The 19,005-nt window shown below is 37.3% G+C and overlaps 1 protein-coding gene across 5 annotated transcripts in view; it reads left to right on the top strand.

Annotated features, from left to right (window-relative positions):
- Fstl5 (follistatin like 5) overlaps positions 1-13,290 on the top strand; it is a 598,962-nt gene extending 585,672 nt beyond the window's left edge. For all 5 annotated transcript variants that reach the window (XM_063260930.1, XM_003476994.5, XM_005006804.4 and 2 more), the window contains one exon: positions 10,838-13,290. In XM_063260930.1, the coding sequence (XP_063117000.1) occupies positions 10,838-11,534 (697 nt within the window). In that variant the 3' untranslated portion in view covers positions 11,535-13,290. The remainder of the gene's footprint in view (positions 1-10,837) is intronic.
- Positions 13,291-19,005: the final 5,715 nt, after the last annotated feature.

The following is a 19,005-nucleotide window of genomic DNA, read 5'->3' as shown; positions in this document are numbered from 1 at the left end:
TAAAGTGCAAATTCTAGGCTGTACATGTATATAGCGTGATTGAAGATCATGCTTCAAGATTGACATGATGGCCCCCAGGTATTGTGAGAATATGATGCTATTGATAGCTAATATACGTCTACATTTTTACCTATACATTGATCATCAGTGCATGTATTCATGCATTGATACTTACAAAAGTATACTATGCTCATTGAGTAAATATTGCAAACTTAAAACAAAATACAACAAAAGAAGCTTAGTCTGGTGTTCCAACATGACCACAGCTAAACTTCGAGCACTTATCTCTTCAGTCTGACAATTTTATTTTATTTCTAATGTTTTAATCATATTATTTACATAAAATTAGGTTATTTCACATGACTTTATTGTATAATTGTATAATTCCAAAGTTAATATTTTATAAATCGATTTTTAACATGAGTATTTGTTGCACCAAGTGGTTAGGTCAGCATTTACATTAATTTTCACTTACACTTGGGGCTTCAAATACGTATAAATATTTGTAATGGTACATAAAAAGTTTACAATGCAATTGTGTATAAATTTTTACCCATATTCATTATTTTGTCCTCAGAATAGTTAACCAGGAAATGAAATGTCACCACAGAGCAGAAATATGGAAAAGACTCTTTATGCTAATTGGTAATTACTTTCTTCATAGAAGTTGCCATTAGCAATAATATATGGTTCCAGTTCTACTGATCACTTTTTAATGCTGGGTGTTTCTAATTTACAGAATTAAAGTAGCATTTTTCTGCTCTAATTTTATTTAGCTAAAGAATACAGAGGTTGCATATTTTCTTTATATATTTTGATGCATTTATGCAGTATGCAAACCACACAGAAGTGTATACTATAGTAAGTAAAGATCTCTTTCAGGAGTGCACAGCAATTTTCTTTAGAGTAATAGTATAAAGTGTTTAGTAATCTTTTATTTCTATTACAGAAACAATTAGAAAATTTCCATGAGATTATATACTGTCATTTTTTATTTAGAATGTATTTTAAATATCAACAGCTTTTGAAATGTCTAAATTAGTGGACTGGTACCCTAGCATTTTATCACTTCAATATAAAATTTCCTTGGTGGATGGCTCACTGTTTATTTAAGCCTTTTTCTGCTGTCTGTTATTCAGATATTTCTAAATGTTCTTATCATGGTGAGCGATGTAGTGAATATCCTTTTGCAGGTACTCTGTGGTTATTTATGATCATTCATCAAGGAAAGACAGAGAGGCACTATTGCCTCATGAGTACAGATTTAAAATTCAGCTTTTAAAAGACAGTGCCAACATCTATACAAAACCTACAATTAAACCTCTACCAATAACAAATCAGAAAATATTTTTATCTATATCATTTCTGGTCTTGGGTCCTAACACACTTTCTTGCTCTTGTTCATAAACTGGTGAAAGCAAGTATCTTATTTTTTTAATTTAAATTTACCTTCACCTAATCATAAAATGCTGAATCTCTTTATGTTTACTAGTCATTATTAATCCCTCACCATGTGAAAAATATCCACTTATTTACTAAATTTACTTTGCAGTGTTTTCTTTCTTTGACTTTCAGTAATTCCTAATACAGTCAGATAACGATCAGTCTCTGTCACATTTTACTCACTTGTAGATGGCATTAGTGATACTTACTGGTTAATATAGTCAACTCAACAAGCTGTGTCTTTTGGATTGAAAGAAGAGCTTATGTTCCTTGATACTTACATTTGCTTGTCCTAGTACTTTCATGATACTATTTATATTATTCTTTAATTTTAATTTTTATTATATTACAATTTAATCTTAAATTTTTCTTTGCATCTTTTATTTTACTTTAAAGAAAAAAAAACAAAATTTCAAAATAAGATAGGAAGGTAACAATAGTAAATACATTGTCTATTGTTATCTTTAAATTTCTTACTCAGAATACAAGAAATAGTAATGTAATATCCAAACAATATTAGTACAAACCTATCTTTTTCAATGAAGTAACAGAAATTAGTAGTATAACTGCCTTAACTATCATATGTATATATGTGTGTAAATATATATATATATATATATATATACACACATATATATATATATATACACATATATATATATATACATATATATTGCATTTTTGCTTTTCCCTTCCTTTTTTTCTCCTTTCCCCCATCCCAGTTTCTCTTTCCTTTTGAACACTTTCTTCCCATTTCACAATATCTGCTGTACATTTTGGATCTTATTTCTCTTTCAGCTTCTAACACTAGGGAGATAATGATGGTGTTTGCACATGTGTGTCTGCTGTATTTCTCTTATGAGTATGGTCTTGAGCTGCAGTCATTTACCTACAAATGCTCCAGTAGTTTATGGCTGACCTGCACTCCATTGTATAAAAATTTCACATCATTTTTATTCATTTCACTGTTGACAGGCATTTGAATTGTTACCAAGATTTAACTATTACAAATTGTGCCGTTATAAACATGGGTGTCCATATATCTGTGTAGTATAACGTTTTAAATTCTTCTGGGAAGATACCCACCAGAGGACTAGCTGGGTCAAATGTAACTTCCAAACTTAGTTTTTAGAGGAATCTCCACACTGATTTCCACAGTGATTGCACCAGTCTACCTTCTACCAGCAGTCTCACCAGCATCTGTTATTGATTGGTTTCTTGATGACATTCTTTCTGGGATGAGACATTTTAATTTGCATATCTCAAATGACTGATAGTGTTCAACTTTTTTTGTATATTTATGTAACACTTGTAATTCTTTATCTGAGAAGTATTTATTCATCTCAGATGTTCATTTGTGCACTGGGTCTTTGAACATGGAAGGTTTGAGAGTTCTGAGTTCTTTATATGTTCTCAATAGTAATCCTTTGTCTGAGGTACAGCTAGTAAACACTTTTTTTTCCATATTGTGGGCTGTCGCTTCACTCTGTTGGTGGTTTCTCTTGTTATCCTTGCATCTAAATATTATTCCCTATAAACATGAGACATGAGCACTTGATATATGACTGTCTCAATATAATTAGGTTACATTGTATTCTGTTATATATGCTGTAGTATCTTTGTTCACAAACTTAATCCCAGGATTCTGGAGAAGACAGTCTTGTCTGTGACGTAGCTGGTAAGGAGATCATGAAGGGAAGCAAACTTTGGCAGAGTGTGTAGAGCCCAGCTCCGGCCACATCTGGCTCCATGTAGCACTGCTTTTTCACACATTATTTCTGTCATAGTTTGTGACTGAGGGACAGATTTCAGAAGGTTTTGCCTCCTTCCTTCCCTGCTGCTTCTCTGTGCCCTTGAACTGCCTCTCCCCTCACTTTTGGTCTGCCAGCTCTTGTGACCCACCCTGCCACCCCTGGGGGCTACCCCCTACTGGTGTCAGGAAGGTGGGTGGCATGGAGCAGGCTACTCTGTGGTGTCCATGTCAGATTTTCAAACCCAGGTTAGGAAGAAAGACTTCTCACGGCACAGCTGTCAGTTATGTGTCCTAAACTCTAAGAACTTGAAAAAAGAAGTACAGGCCTTTAATAGTTGAAGCACTTTCTAGAGAGTATGTGTCAAGTGAAGGATTATTAATAAATCTTGTTTTCCATACCTGAGTTACTCACTAGAAGCCAGTGATTAGAAACTCTGAATAATCTTTGGGATTTATCTTTCCACATGTGTGTGACCTCTCTTTATGAATATGCATGCTTTCCTGAGCTATTTATGTAAACCTAAATCTGCTGGTACATGAGTATGAATAGATGTATATATTTTTTACAAGGATCAGTCTGAGATAAAAAATAACTAAATATAAAAAAATTCATAAAACGGTGAATGATGGCTCGTGGCAGTTTTATGGTTTCTATCCATGAATATTCTGTGTCTGATGTAACTAAACAGGAGCTGTTGGAATGGTATATCATGTGTGTAGGTTTATGTGTTTGTTATGTGAGGAAGCTTTAATTTTCACCTCTTATCTGTTCAGTATTTCAGTGGAACACTATAATCTGATTGAAAAATGAAATGTTAATAATACAGACTGCTCTTGTTTATAAAATACCCCACTCACTTTATCATGTTTTCAATATAGATTTTATATATAACATCTTCAAACAATTAACTCCGGGGGCCGTTTAAGATTTTTCTTTTCTTTTTTTCTTTTTTTTTTTTTTTCTTCTTTTTTTGGCCTGGAGTTTTATTTAAACAGAAATGGCTTCAATTATTGCAACACTGAAGAGGTTTTGAGAAATGCTTTTCTTTGCTTTCTTTCTTTTTTCTTTTCTTTCTTTTTTTTTTTTTTTTTTTTTTTTTTTTTTTTTTTTTAATCGCTACCCAGGAGTGAACTCAGGACCCTGCATTTGCAAAGCAGGCACTTATGCCACTGAGCTAAACCCCCAGCCTGGAAAAATGCTTTTCTTTTAGATGTGGGGTGAAGTGATGTTGATGCTGGCTTTCCTGCCAGTGTTGGTGTCCAGCTGACCTAGTGCTCAAATCACCTGGCCTCCACTCACCACTCCCTTGCTCACCACTAATGGTAGAAAAGACTGAATTTGTCAGATTTCTGACCTTGTCTAGCATGCTCCCTCTGAATGCCTGCTCTTTTCTTTCTCTAGAAAATAGCTCCTTTGCAAGACTCGTGAGTTACTGGACATAAACACTGGCTACGACTCTTAGAACCTTGTATGTCCTGGTCCAAAATCCAACCACAGATTTTTCCATGATGTATAAGACAGTGTCCCTGTGTAAGCCACCATCCATACAGAGTCAGGCCCAAGTGTGCACCCTGTCCTACTGTTATTGTCTTCTCTGTAGCATCTGTCATGGAAAAGTACAGCCAGTTATCTTAGTCCAGTTTCTGTTACTACAACAAAATACCTAAATAACTAACTCTTCAGGGAAAAGAGATTTATCTAGCTAACATCTGCAGGCTTGATGTCCAAGGTCAGAGCCCCATTGTTTGGCCTCAGGTCAGGGACTCCTTGTCAACAGCATCTCAGTGACTGTGACGCAGTAAAGGAAGAGAAGCAGGAGGAGACAGAGAGGCTGGGCTCCCTGCACTCCTGAGGAGCCAGGCCTGGCACGCTGCAGTCCTTCCGCAGGCTCAAGCTCCAATAGCTGTGCACTAGGGCTGCCCACCCGAACATGGAGCTGGGCCTTTGCACACGAGTTCTGGAGGATGCAGGTCTCTACACTGCAAAGGCTGGGGGCACTGCATGTTCAGTGAACACTTAGGAAATGAATGCCCACTACACAGAACAGTTGACAATAGTTTTGTTTTTGATTTTCCTATTCATTGATTATAGTAGTTTGTTTTCTTTTATTATTATTATTATTATTATTATTATTATTATTATTATTATTTAATGAGAAAGAAACAAAAACATGGAGGAAAAAGCATAGAAATAATACATAATTACAGAAAAATAATAAAAATCACTAGTTGATAAGTTACATATTGTCATCTTAGAAATAGTTGTTCAGGTTACAAAATTAAAGCATGTAAAGTGACATTCAAATAGTGACACTGCCAACAGTTCTGCACAATGATCCAACAAAAATTTAGTAATATGGTTATCAGTCCTACACACTTGTTTTTCATCTTAAAGAGGGTAAGATTAAACATATCAAAACAGAACAAAACAGTTCATAAAGAAACAATTTAAAGAAATACAGATTTCAAAGGAAGTCCATTGGAGAGCTTCACTGTCTATCTTATTGTCTCTAGTTTTCTTCCAAATAGTTCCATTTTTCCTTACATTAAATACATACTGCATATTATAGAACTAATCAAGTCATTATAGGATGATAAAGGATTTTTAGGTCTTCAAGATCTGACATTGGGGAAGTCAATAATGACTACCATAATGTCTCTCATTATCTTTACATATGCTGAAATTGAACTTAACAAACTAGACTAATATTCTGAACAGTGAATAATAGTATTGCTAGATTTTATATCATAATGTTACAGAATTAGCATTGGGTTTCTTAGTTTCTCTTCTTCAGAGTATCTGTTCATTACATCTTGCATTATATAATCTGTTCCCATAAATAGTTTAAAAAATTCTTCCCATGTGTGAATTTCTACATGTATATCTATCCTCTATGTATTATAGGGAAAAACAGATCATAACAAGGCAACAAAGAAAATTCCTAGAAAAACATGCAGTGAAAAAGACACATAAGACCACAATATTAGGTGATCTACCATAGTTACTATGCTTTCTTTTGTTATTTTCAATAGACTTGTCCACATCATCAGGCTTAATATAGTTAAGCATAGTACTACACAGCTATTTTTATAAAAGCACAACTTTGAAAACGTTGTAGGACTTGAGATCAGTTAATCAAAACTGGTATGGATATCTTTTACATCTTGTCATCTTCAGAGTAGTTACCTCTACTTTTAGACTTGATACTATCAAGCATACCAAATTTGAATAAAATCAGCCAAGGCAAAACCGCTGTATAACAAATCAGATTCAAATAAGATCAGTCATAATAAGACAGTATAAGTAATACAGGGTTTCAGTTTAAATTAATAGGAAATTAAGGATAGTTACCATGGTATAACCTGCTATTTTTGGGTTAGATGTGTGTGCCCTCAAATCTGATATGGGTAGACAGACAGGAACAAAATAAAATCAAACTAAACAGAGCGCTAAGACTACTTTGATTTTTAAGACTGATACACTATTAACAATGACCTTTGCCTTCCTTTGTTAGGCTGTTTTTCACCTTTCCCCTTCTCAGGATGCTTTGTATTTTTTGGGTCTCACTAGCCCCTTTAGTTTTTAGATTAGGGGGCCAGCCCATTGGCTATCTGAGTTGTTGCTGAACCTTTCTACCCCTGAGCTTGATCTTGAGCTGTACACTTTTACTCACTAAAGTCATAGGGTTTTCCTTCCTTACAGCTGTGTAGTTCTACACTGCCCAAAAGTGTCATAGTGTTCCAATCTATCTGCAGCTGCTGGATGACTTGTCACTATTTCTCTCTGGTTTACTGTCACATATAGCTTTGCTTTGTCATCTTTGACTCTCAGTTTATTAACCCTCCTTCGGGTTGAGTATATTTCCCATTCAGAGCATCTCGATGGAGCCTGCCTCCTACTCTACTCTGCCTGTTTTTTTTTTTTTTTTTAATTTTAGTGTATCAAGGCTACCTATATTAAAGATTATAGCTTACCGTCTCTATTCCACTTTACTGCTATAATTGTCTGCTACTCCACTTTACTGCTATAATTTGTCCACCTTACTCCCTCATTCCACTGTCTGCCCAGTAGTTTATTTTCCTAAGTAAATCATTTTATGTGATTTGTATAAAAAATAATACTTATTTAGTTGCAAAGAGCTAGCAGTTTCGTATGTGGTAAAACATGGTCACTCTCATGCTCAGAGCAAGTGATGCTTTTATCCTCTTCTGCCAATGAGGAAACTGGATATAGTGGAGTCAGGGACTTGCAGAAGGTCATATTCACAGAACATCCACTACACTGGGATGGTGAGTGGGAAAGCAAGGCAGCCTGCACTGGGAGACTTTGCTTCACCTAAAACAAAGACTTTGCATGTGAATTATTATCACACTTTCAAGCGTAAATGTAGCAATTAATGTTGCCCCTTTTTAATAAGTCATATGGATTCAGAAAAACATCAGGAAGGAAAAAAATCACTGCAACTCTCCACACCAAATCTGACAAATTCACAGAATGCCATACTGTGAGAACACATTTTTCCAGTGACAATTTTATAGTAAAAAGAGTGATTTTAACTCTTTTGTTTTGCAAACTCTTATACGTATTCTGACAAATACTAGCAAACTATGTTAGGCCTAGTAAGGCAGAATTCTATTATACTAAGCAGGCATGAAAGTTGAGAGCCTCGTAAATATTAATCACAGCCTAATGAACAGTGGGAGATTTCTGAATATCAATCTTTACGAGGGGGAAACTTTGAATTAAAGGGAACACTTCCTAACCAATAAATCACTGGAGGAGAGTTGAAGGCATTCTCATGCATCTGCTTGTGTAGTGTGTTCTCTATTCCTAGAGGAGCAGACAGTGGGGATGTCAAAATAGATGCAATTTTATAACCCCACATGGAACTTCTGAATTTTTAAATGGATCATTTTTTAAATTTTTAATTATCTTCAAAAGACGCTGGATTGCATCACCCAAAACTTGAGAATATTATTTAGTGTCAGTGTTAAAATAGGTCAGACGGAGAGGGAGCGTCTCTCATCCTTTCTCATTAACATTCGTAATTCATTGTCCAAGGGAGTAGAAGACTCAAGGTGAAGAGGAGACCAGAAATTCCAAAGCTTGATTTGGCTTATTGCCTCTACTGAATGCTTGTTTTCTGAGTTCATATATGACCTATAAAAGAAAAAATGACATTTTTCCGTCAAAATTCATAATTTCATAAATAATACCAACAAATGTATACACACCTATACATGCTTAAGAGTTATCCACTAGCAGAAAATTACCACGTTTCTTCTCCACAGAGGGAGCTACTGCATATTAAGATGAGTCTGAGCAGGAATACTGACACATGGTTTTATATTGTTTATGCTGAGAAACAAAAATATGGAACTCAGTTAAAACTTTGAGTGTTTCTTAATATTCAGTATGTAGAAAGGATATAAAGTCTACAGTATGCTTTTTCATTAGGCATTAATATTCTCATGAGACTACTTAGCAATGAATGACAGCAGTTCCTATGTCCCTTGGTGCCATCCAAATTTGAGCTCTGCTTACTGAAAGAACAAAAACCCATGTATTAAAGACCCTGGGCATCAGAAATGGTGGACACCATTGAGAAATACACTAGAAATACTACTTCCAAACAATATTATGCTAGTTCAAATTCACAGGGAAGTTAATACTAACCCTTTAGGTAATAATACAGCAGAATACTATAATTAAGCATTCACCACTACCAATCTTTCATTTGTCTTACATTTCCTCTTAAGGCAGACACAATTATGCTGATTTTGAACACAATCGTAGATCCTTGTGTCTAGTGGTTCAGTGGATATTTAAGAAATATTTTTAAGATTAGCTTTTAGGTAAAAGTGTGTGTGCTCTTTCATGACAATAAATAGTTTTAAGACAAGTATTTGAATGTAACTGAAATTATAATATGGTTCCCAACTCTATGTAATGCAGTGAAATGGAAGTTGTAGCTTTACACATATTTCAGCACACTTTTGTATGTAGGCACTCTGTGTCATCCACAGTACAACACACTAATTCCTAATTTCCTTTTTGTTATATTAAATCTGTGAGTTTATATACACTTCAGAGCTCGCCAAAAACTTCTCTTTTGAAACTTTAAGGAGCTACTGTGTTGAGTGCAAAATATTCCTTATAATGCATGTCAATGATCTTATTTTTTATAAATAAACTTTGTGTGATGAGTAGTATATGGAAAACAAATTACACAGGAGACAATAGCAGAGTTGGCTATCTTTTCTTTAGCATTTTCTTTTATTTCATCTTACACTCACAATAAGGTCATCTTGTTTTCTCACTGATAGGTAAAGTTCATGGAACGCTTTTTCTCTGGCACTTGGAGCTTTTAGATAATTCAATCATACTACTTACACAAACAAAAATAATAGCCTTCATGATCCATTACCAAGGTTCATTTTTTGATATAATTTTGTTTACTACTTGCTATCTCATCTTCTCTTTCTTAATTTTCTGGGAATCCATTTTTTCCTGCTGTACATTAGAGTTACAAAAAATATATTATACTCACCAGGGGCAGTTCTGATAATTTTCAGTCTGTATTGTGTTGAGGACTAAAAAGCACTGAACTGATTAAAGAGGAAATAAATTAACTGGATTTGAAAGGAAAATATGCTAAATCTCCAAAATGTGTCACTATTCAGTAGACAGTAACATGGTCACTATGATGCTTGTGGGTCATAAAAATAATGGCGGAGGTGTTGGCAAGGCTGGAAATGAAACCTGTGTGTAGAATCAGTAAAATTAAGATGAAATAAAAAGATAGTTACTGAAGGTGATCTTAGAACACAATAAACAGAATTCTGTAAATTAAAGGGCGAAAAATGGTGGTGATTGTTTGATAGTCACGAGGGTCATTCCTGTCAACAGGCTGCAGAGTAGGGTGGCCACAGGACCCTCCAGGACCCAGATCCAAACCCCATAGTGGGTGCTTCCAGCTGCAGCCCTGTGGGACCCTGTCCTGGGCACCGTACCTCAGTTGTTCACCAGCATGACCTGAAGAGCCGCTTATAGATTAGTGCCTCAGGGTCTCACTGCCAAGATTCTCCTGGCAAACAGAACAGCAAAGCTGTTACCTTCAGTTCCACACCCAGCACAGGCCAAAGTGCTCTATGTCCCCCCTTTCCGGGGTCTATGTCTTCTTCCTTAGGAAGTGCTTACCCCATCCCTCCTCCTTGCTGCTCCCTCATGGTTCCTGTCCACCCACCACTCACTCTGCCTCATCTCATAGGTGCTGGGGCTTCCGGATGGAGACCCCACTTTCTCCACACTTCTATGTTTTCTCTTTTGCTTTGCCTGCTTAAAGGCCTCTGTGTAGAGAGGAGAGGAGAGGCCCCACGTTGGGTGCCAAAAATGTACCTGGGTCCCTTTAGTGCTGGGGTTTTTGCTTGGGAGCAAGGAAGACTGAAGCTGACAAAACAGCAAACAGCAAAGAGTGGGAAATGCGTTTGTGAGAAAATAGAAAGGAAGAGAGTGGCCTGCTGGTCAGGCAGAGGTGGAGGTGTCGGTGTGTGAGTCTGTTGGACTGCACAGGTCTGCAGTGCAGTCTCTTGGGTCACCACTGCACAAGGACCTGTCTCACTGTGCTTGCATCTTTGCAGGTTTGGATTCATTCTTCACAAGGATGAGGCTGCACTGCATAAAATTGACCTTGAGACCCTGTCATACGTCCGCTCGGTGGACCTGGGGGCGCATGGCTGCGTGCCCCACTCACTGGCCTACTCGCACCTGGGCGGCTACTACTTTGTGAGCTGTAGGCCTGATGGCTCAGGGGCCACGCTCCCACAGCTGGTGGTGGACGGGGTCACCGATGCGGTCATCGGCCCCAACGATAATGTGACGGGTGTGCCCTATGTGTCCCCGGATGGCCACTACCTGGTCAGCGTGGACAACACCCGGGGCCTGGTGCATGTACAGCACATTGGCGCACGTGGTGAGATCCGAGGGGCTTTCGACGTGCGCACTGACCTGCATCTGGCCGACCTGGCCTTCCTGCCATCCTTCACAGCCGCGCGCGGGTACACGGCTTGCGGCAGCGCTGGCACCCAGGCACTCTGCCTGGACCTGGCCTCAGGTGCCGTCAGCGTGCTGGGTGGCCTGAAGGAGCCCCTGCCCGCTGCGCAGTGGCCCTGGGATGCCAAGAACCGGCGCGTGCAGGCCAGTGGCTTGTTCGGCCAGTACCTGATGACGCCCTCTGAGGACTCACTCTTCATCCTGGATGGCCGGCTGAACAGGCTGAACTGCGAGATCACCCAGGTCGCCAAGGGCAACACCCTGGTCTGGGTGGGTGAGGCCTAGCCTGCCCCCTGCAGGAGAGTCCCAGCCCTTTGCTCTCAGCTGAAAGTGCAAAACTTCACCTTGCAAAGTCATGTCCCTGTCAGACAAAAATCACTGGGTGCCCCTAGTAAAATAGATCATTTCTGACAAGGAGATATGCAAAAATACAGCTTATTAGAAACAGTTAACACGATGTCTAATGCGAAATGACACCACTTAGAAGATTCAAACGCGTGATTATGGTTTAAACCAATAAAAATATTTTAAATGCTTTAAAAATAACTAACCTGCAGGGAATTTCAGATGATGTAAGCATCATGTGATCTGAGGGGAGCATCTGATTTTTACTCCCATTTTTCTGGTACATTGAACCAGAAATAAAAGGTAGTTTGGAACTCTAAAATGTTTAATTCGAAATATCCTGTTCCGTCCACTCTTTATATCTTTTGTGCCTTGAAGGGAATGTCACAGGAGGAAAAGGAAGACTAAAAGCTGCATACTGAACACCCTTATAGCTATAAATCTATTGTCACTTAAAACTGCTTATATCTCTTGTCAAATCTTACCTTCAGTCGTCTGTGGGACCCTCTACAAAATCACATTTGAAGGCACAAGCTGGCCTAAGATAGCACACAGGTGACAAACCCTATTTGACATTTATTCTACAATCTGCAGCATGCTATAGAAAATGGAGAAGTTAGAGAGGAAAATAAATACGGTAAAAATGTTCGCAGCGTGTGATTCACTCACTTTGCTCTCCATTACTGTTTGCATTACTGTTTGAATGCCAGTTTGTCTGGAATCCCAGCTGCACTGGAGTGTCTCCGCTGTTGGCAGAACAGATGCTTCTCTCATAGCCCAGCTTTCCACAGTCAGGAGCTTTCTAAAAAAGGAACTTCAACTGTATCTGCTTAGAATCAATCCAACCAGAGAAGCTAACAGCAGTGAGGCAGGGCCACAGGAGGGAGCTCAGCGGGGGAGTTCAGGATGGGTTCAGTAGCCGGCGTAGTCCAATGGTGGTGAGCAAGGTGGACTTCTCCATTGCTTTTGCTATTTAAATACCATACCATGAAGAATTTTACTCTCAGTAATTGCCACCCATGATTTCTTCTATTCAACTCCTACATACTCCCAAAGCTATCTTCTCACTGTGTGCAGTTGTGGGAACCTAACTAATCCTTCCCCTGGAGACGCTGCAGAAAAGTAAAAATCACTGCTTCTTCCATTTGAGGAAATGGGAAGGAGAAGTCCAGTAGTAGATTAGCACTAGAGAGCTGGTTTAATGAAACAAGCAGATAATTATCCAGGCTTCAAGTAATAGCTTACATGTTTTAAGATTTGCTTCTAATTGTTGCTAAAACTGCTAATGGGTTGTTGAGATGACCTCTATTTAGTGAAGGTATCCAATAAGGTCTTTTTTAAATATAGATTTTACTCATTTAAAATGGTGTAAAACTGCATAGAAACCTGAAATTTTATAGTGTGTAATAGCTTATGTGTGTATAACACCCTGAGCTGTGAGGTCATGATTTCTTCTTAGCTTCAGGAAACATGAGAGGTAGATTTGACAAACAACTAAAATCAGCTTATCTTTCTACGTATTGAACCTGCTTCACTTTCCTGTAATATTCTCCTGTGTGGACACAAACCGGAGCCTCTGTCTGGGATTTAATGATTTAATATATGTCTGTCCCATACATTCTTCTTTTGTAACTTTCACCACGTGGCTGCTGTCTTTAGATATTGCTTGATAAAAGAATAAATCTCTTACATTTTACCTCTTGTGCCTTTAGTAAGTGATTTTGTGTGCATTGTGTTCTCATCAATGATTTAACCTAATCTGATGTTATTTTGAAAACAATGTGATGAAATGGTAGAGGAAAAGTAAAGCACAAGTGTTCTCTTTGTAAGAAATCTGAGTTGTTACATCTCTTCAGTGTTCACGGAGAATCATGCATCCTATTTTGTCTATTTCTTTGAATTTATACATTAAGAGAATAATAGCTGAATGAAATATGAAAAGTGTACTCAGAACCTGGTGCTTTTCTTTCCATATCCTCACACACTGAACAACACAGGATGTTTGTTGTTGTTGTTTTATTTTGTCCTCAGTGCTTAGGCTTGGAGAGAGCCTCACCCTTGATGGGTAGTTCATCTACCCCAGCCATATCCTTACCCTCAGCCAGCATGTTAAAAAGAGCAGGAGCTGAACACTGGCTCGAGAACCTAAGCAGACACAGTGTCTCTGCTGGTTATTTCTCAAGTGGGCTTGTGTTTCTCCAAGATAGAGTAAGAGGGTAAGAGGCAGGGCTGGGTGTCAGCCTCATTATGTAGTGTATCACAGAGTTATTGATAATATACACTCGTGTGCAAAGTCAAGGAGAAAGACCTGTGTGAATGCTGAGCAGCCTGCCTTAATGCAAGCTGTAACCACCATGTGAAGATGTTTAACAGGAAGCAAATGAAGCTGCAACCACAAAAAGCAGTAAGTGAGGAAAGTCAGGAAAGAGAAGGGGAGGGAGCAGTGGGCGGAGATGGGAGGTGGAAAGAAGGGGTCATGGTGGGAATGAAGCCAGAGTCGAGGTGTGAATTTAAGCAGAGCCCCCAAGGTAGTGTTTACAAATGTTTGAAAGCAACATTTTATAACTTTATTGTTGTTTAATGGGATGAAAATTTAAATTAATAAAGAGGAAATTAGAGGAAAAGGTATGAGGCATCTATTGCAAACATGTAGGTTTTTGATCTTTAATATAAAGCAATTAAATTGTGTATTGAGACATAAGGTCTGTCAGGGAACTATATCCTAAATGGGAACCAAACAGAAGGAGGCAAAAATGACGGCTCACACATATAGTTTATCATCACTGATAGGAAAGACAGCCAAGGAAGAGAACCACATTCAGGCAAGAGAATGAGATTTCCAGTCAAACGTAAATTAAATCACAACCAAGATACACCTCTGCATGTCACATCATGCAGAGCAAATCAATGTGATTTTCAGGTGTCATTCCACCACCTGTTTAATTATATGTGGAAATTTGAAATACTGGAAAAATTGCAGTTTGGAACCTTAATTTCAAATTCCCTTCAGAATGCTCAGAATTTCCTTTTATGAAATAAAGTAATTCAACTATATTTTACATCCACTGAGTTAATATTTTACAGTGAAAACACTTTGTTTAATCATATCTGACAACTTACTGTGTTACACAAACTTTTAAAATGAGAACATGTGGGAACCATTTGCGTGCTCTTGGAGACCATATAACTCTATCAAGATGAAACCCAATGTGAGGGCCACAAGAACTGGGAAGGGACCACTTCTAATGTCTCTCTCCTTAGTGCTCACCATTTAGATGCTCCTGTGTGAAAGGAAAACAGAACAATAAACATCCACCAAGAGGCTGTTTTCTCTGTTCTTCCTACCACACTGTGACCAGTATAATTTACTTCTCTCGACAAATTTCATAGACAGAAATGTCGTATGGAGTCATGCTGTATAAATTCTCATCGGACTATGTGAAGTCATGGTAAATGTCCTCATCTTCCCTTAACAAAATCCTATCCATGTGACATGGCTTTTGTTTGCAGATAGTAAACTGCACAGGAGTTTTAGTAATTCAAAAAGAAAACTTCTCTAATAGTCAGTGGTAAATGAATGTGTTTCTGGCATTTAATGGCTATGACACAGCTATTTTGTAGTAATTTACGGCTAAATTGCAAAGCAGAAAAGTTTCAACAATCATTTGTTTACTGGAGTGTTGGAATGATGAATTCTCAATGTTTTGGGATGTATTTGAGATCAGAATTAAGTTTTTCACTGAATATAAGTTATCAAAAACTGAAAGAATACAGATATATTGAAAGTATTCGGTATAAACATTTGGTAAATGGTTTAAAAATTATCTCCAAATTCACATTTTGACACTTCAGAGAAACATTTTAACAAAATCCAAGTTCATCTCAAAAAGTATATTGACATTTCAATAAGAAAAAATGAAGTTAGTATTTATATGTATAATTTTTTAATAAAAAAAATCCACAAAAAGTGTAATTTTCCTTTACACTCAAATTCATAAACTTATTTAAAGTGACAAAGCTCAAGTGAAAAGTCTGATGGACAGTTAAGGCAGATACGTTAACATTAATAAATATTAAAACTGTTAAACACTGATTTATTCTATGGTGCTTCTACTCACTCGTCTGCTTTCAAAGTGGTTTTGGCCTTAATTCAGTTTCTGTAATTTGTCCAGAACTGGACAAATCTCCTTTGGCAAAGGAGATTAAACAATCTATTTTCTCTTGACAGTAAAAAATAATTCACCATGTTAGATCAGCAAACGTTAGTTTTAAATATTAATTATTCTTTGAGGTAATACTCATTTTAATTTGAACAAAAATGAGTACATTAATCAGATTAAAAATACAGACATATACCATGTTAATATTATATTGCTCATGAATGTTGCTTACTGATAGGCCTGTCACATTTTGTTTATTTTCACAGTGATTAAACACTTCACTGGTTTGGGGTGTGTGTTTTAATTTGTACACATTCAGAAATAAAAACATAACTGACCATATAGGATAATTTAGTTTTAATACTTAAACAAAGTCCATTATAGTTTTGAAATAGTATCACATCTTGAAATACATTATAATATAACATTATAAATATTATATTAATATGTATTAAAACAAAATCCTTGCATAAGTTTGATTACTGATTCCAGATGACAAAATTTCACATTTACTAGAGTGTAGGCAAGCATAAATTGCGAATTACAGGAGAAATCAAGGAAACGAAATAATGAATCTTAACACTGGAGATCCCATTAGATCAAATAATTTAAGAATTATAATTACATATAAATCAGAAAAATGTATGCTAGAGAATAATAAATACTTATACATATGTATATATGTATACAAATCACTTCTATACTTTTCAAGATTACTATTACATCTTTTAAGTGGATCACAGACACAAATCCAATAAAGAACCACAATGTGGAAAAAGGTGTCAATTTATTAAAGTAAACTGACAAATTAAAAATCAACAAATTAATATATATGCAAATAAATAAGCAATAAATTAAAACAAAATATCATGAATAGCAAGTTTCAAAGAAGGAATAAAATTAAAACCTGTACAAGCTACTTACACTCCATAACATAAGGAAAATAAAAACAATATGCCTCAAAACTAACGTGGAGTTTGTCATATTGCTTAGAGAGAAGATTCTTCTAGCTGGCAAAAAAGTCCTCCCTGCTCTAATAACAGGGCAGGCTGAAAGCTCGGCAGAACTGCAGTTTTCCTGGAGCCCGGCAGAGGGCAGGCTTGCAGCTCTCGCGGTAAGTACCAGATTTCCAGGGTGACAGGAGGATAAACATCGCGCCTGGGGTGCAGGCAGCGGGGGGCTGACGCTCCGCTCTGACCAAGTCCTGGCCCCGAGTGCGGACTCGGCCCGCAGACCTCTCCAGCCCGCCCTGTGGCGGGCCCCACCTTTCCGGCCTCCCCTTCGCTCTTGCTCCAGCTTCACCTGATGGGTCTGCACTGTGATTAGACCTTTAATCCTTTGAGGTTAAATCCACCATTGCTGGAGCTGAATTCTCAAGTTCCAGTCACCGCTGCCTGGGTCTCTTGTGTTTCCAGTTCCTCCGTTGTTACTTACGGTTTCCTTTCAAGCTGAACCGAGTAATTTCCACGATAGAATTTGAATTCCTGCAATGCTGCTTCCATCTTTTGAAAATCATGTCTACAGTTGCAGCACTAGGGCTTAGGGTGTAAACCTCATCAGAATCAAATTCGGTCTCCACTGACACAATCCTAGTGAGACACAGAAGTGTCGTCTGTAAAGCTACATGCTCTCTCCTTTCCTATGATTTTCTGAAATGTGTAAAATTATAACTTTACATCATTTTATATCTTACAAAGCAGAGAGAATTAGGATCAGCCTGTATTTATGTTGTGAAAACCTTATTTACCATTTCTGGGTCTTTCTATAGGTTCCTGTTAATTTAAGGTTACCATTTCCTCATTTCAATACACTTATCTCTTACTCATCTTTTTTTTTTTTTTTTTTTTTTTTTTGCCAAATACATCGCACAGCTGCGTGTGACAGGCCTAACACCAAAGCGTACAAACTGTTTAAAGAAATGTCTTTTCCAAATGCGGGGCTCTTTCTCGGTGCTGTGTGTGTTCAGTCAGCTAGTCCCCTCTGGTTCCAGCCTCAAGAGGTTTGGTGGCGTTCCTGAGAGGAGGATCTGCTGTCGAAATTCTTTCAGGTTTTGTCAGGTAATGTCTTAATTTTACTTTTGTTTTCAGTTTTATATTTAACAATATGTATTTATAGACCATTTTCTAGACCCGTACATTCCATCTTTGACTTCATGTTCTTTTTTTTTCGCAAACAGAACTCTTACAAATGGGCTTTCTAAAATAAAACTATTAAAATACAACTTCAAAATACTTATTACGTGAAAAGGCATCTTCTGTGGTATCATTTTAAAGATGATTTTGCCCCACAGGAGATTCAAAACTGAAAAGAATTTTCCTTGTAGGAATTTGCCTGTGTCACCCATTCCGGTCCAGCCTGCATGGCTTTGATTCTATAATGCGGGTGGTGGCAGTGAGAAATGTGTCTGTGTTAAAGCTGCGTCTTTCTCTTTCAGTGTTTTATTATGATCTGTCTGGCTTAGGTGTCATCTTTTCTCTACAGCGTGGGAGTCAGTCATTTCAGTGTTCAGTTTACCATTTTTATCAGTGTGCTAAGAACCAGGGTCTTTGTTAATTATCTTTCTGTTCCTTTAGGCTGTCTCGCTCCTCAGTGCTAATCCTGCATATGTTGGTAGGGTTAGTAGTGTCATGACGTGTGTCTGTGAAGCTTGATACATTTAAAAAGCTATTTTTCTTTTATATTCACTTGCTTGTGTTCATCCGTGTATCATTCTGTCTTCAAGTTCTTTGATTTTAGCTTCTGGGATTTCAAATCTTCTATTTAATAACTGTAGTGAATCATTTCCTTTGTGATAACTTGAAACTCCAGAATTGTTCTCTTTTTAGAAATTCTACCTTTTAAATGGTATTTTGTGATAAGACATTATCATCATACCTTCCTTTTGTCTTTAAATGTAATTTTCATTTCTTCTTTGAATACATTTGTAATGGCTGTTTTGAAGTCTCCCTTAAACAGAAGAAATGAACACTCCACCAGGCAGCTTTGGTGTCTGCTGGCTTCCCCTTCTTTCCTTCCTTGCTTCCTTCCTTCCTTCCTTCCATCCTTCCTTCCTTCCTTCCTTCCTTCCTTCCTTCCTTCCTTCCTTCCTTTTTTCCTTCCTTCCTTTGTTGTGTTGCCTTTCTTTCTTTCTTTCTTTCTTTCTTTCTTTCTTTCTCTTTCTCTTTCTTTCTTTCTTTCTTTCTTTCTTTCTTTCTTTCTTTCTTTCTTCATTTTCCTTCCTTCTGGCCTTCCTTTTGTTTCTCTTTCTTTTC

The sequence above is a fragment of the Cavia porcellus genome, unplaced genomic scaffold, assembly GCF_034190915.1.
Source record: "Cavia porcellus strain 051 isolate PalLab524CR breed Dunkin Hartley unplaced genomic scaffold, mCavPor4.1 scaffold_14, whole genome shotgun sequence".
Lineage (NCBI taxonomy): Eukaryota > Metazoa > Chordata > Mammalia > Rodentia > Caviidae > Cavia > Cavia porcellus.
This window is presented reverse-complemented; position numbering and strand designations above follow the sequence as displayed.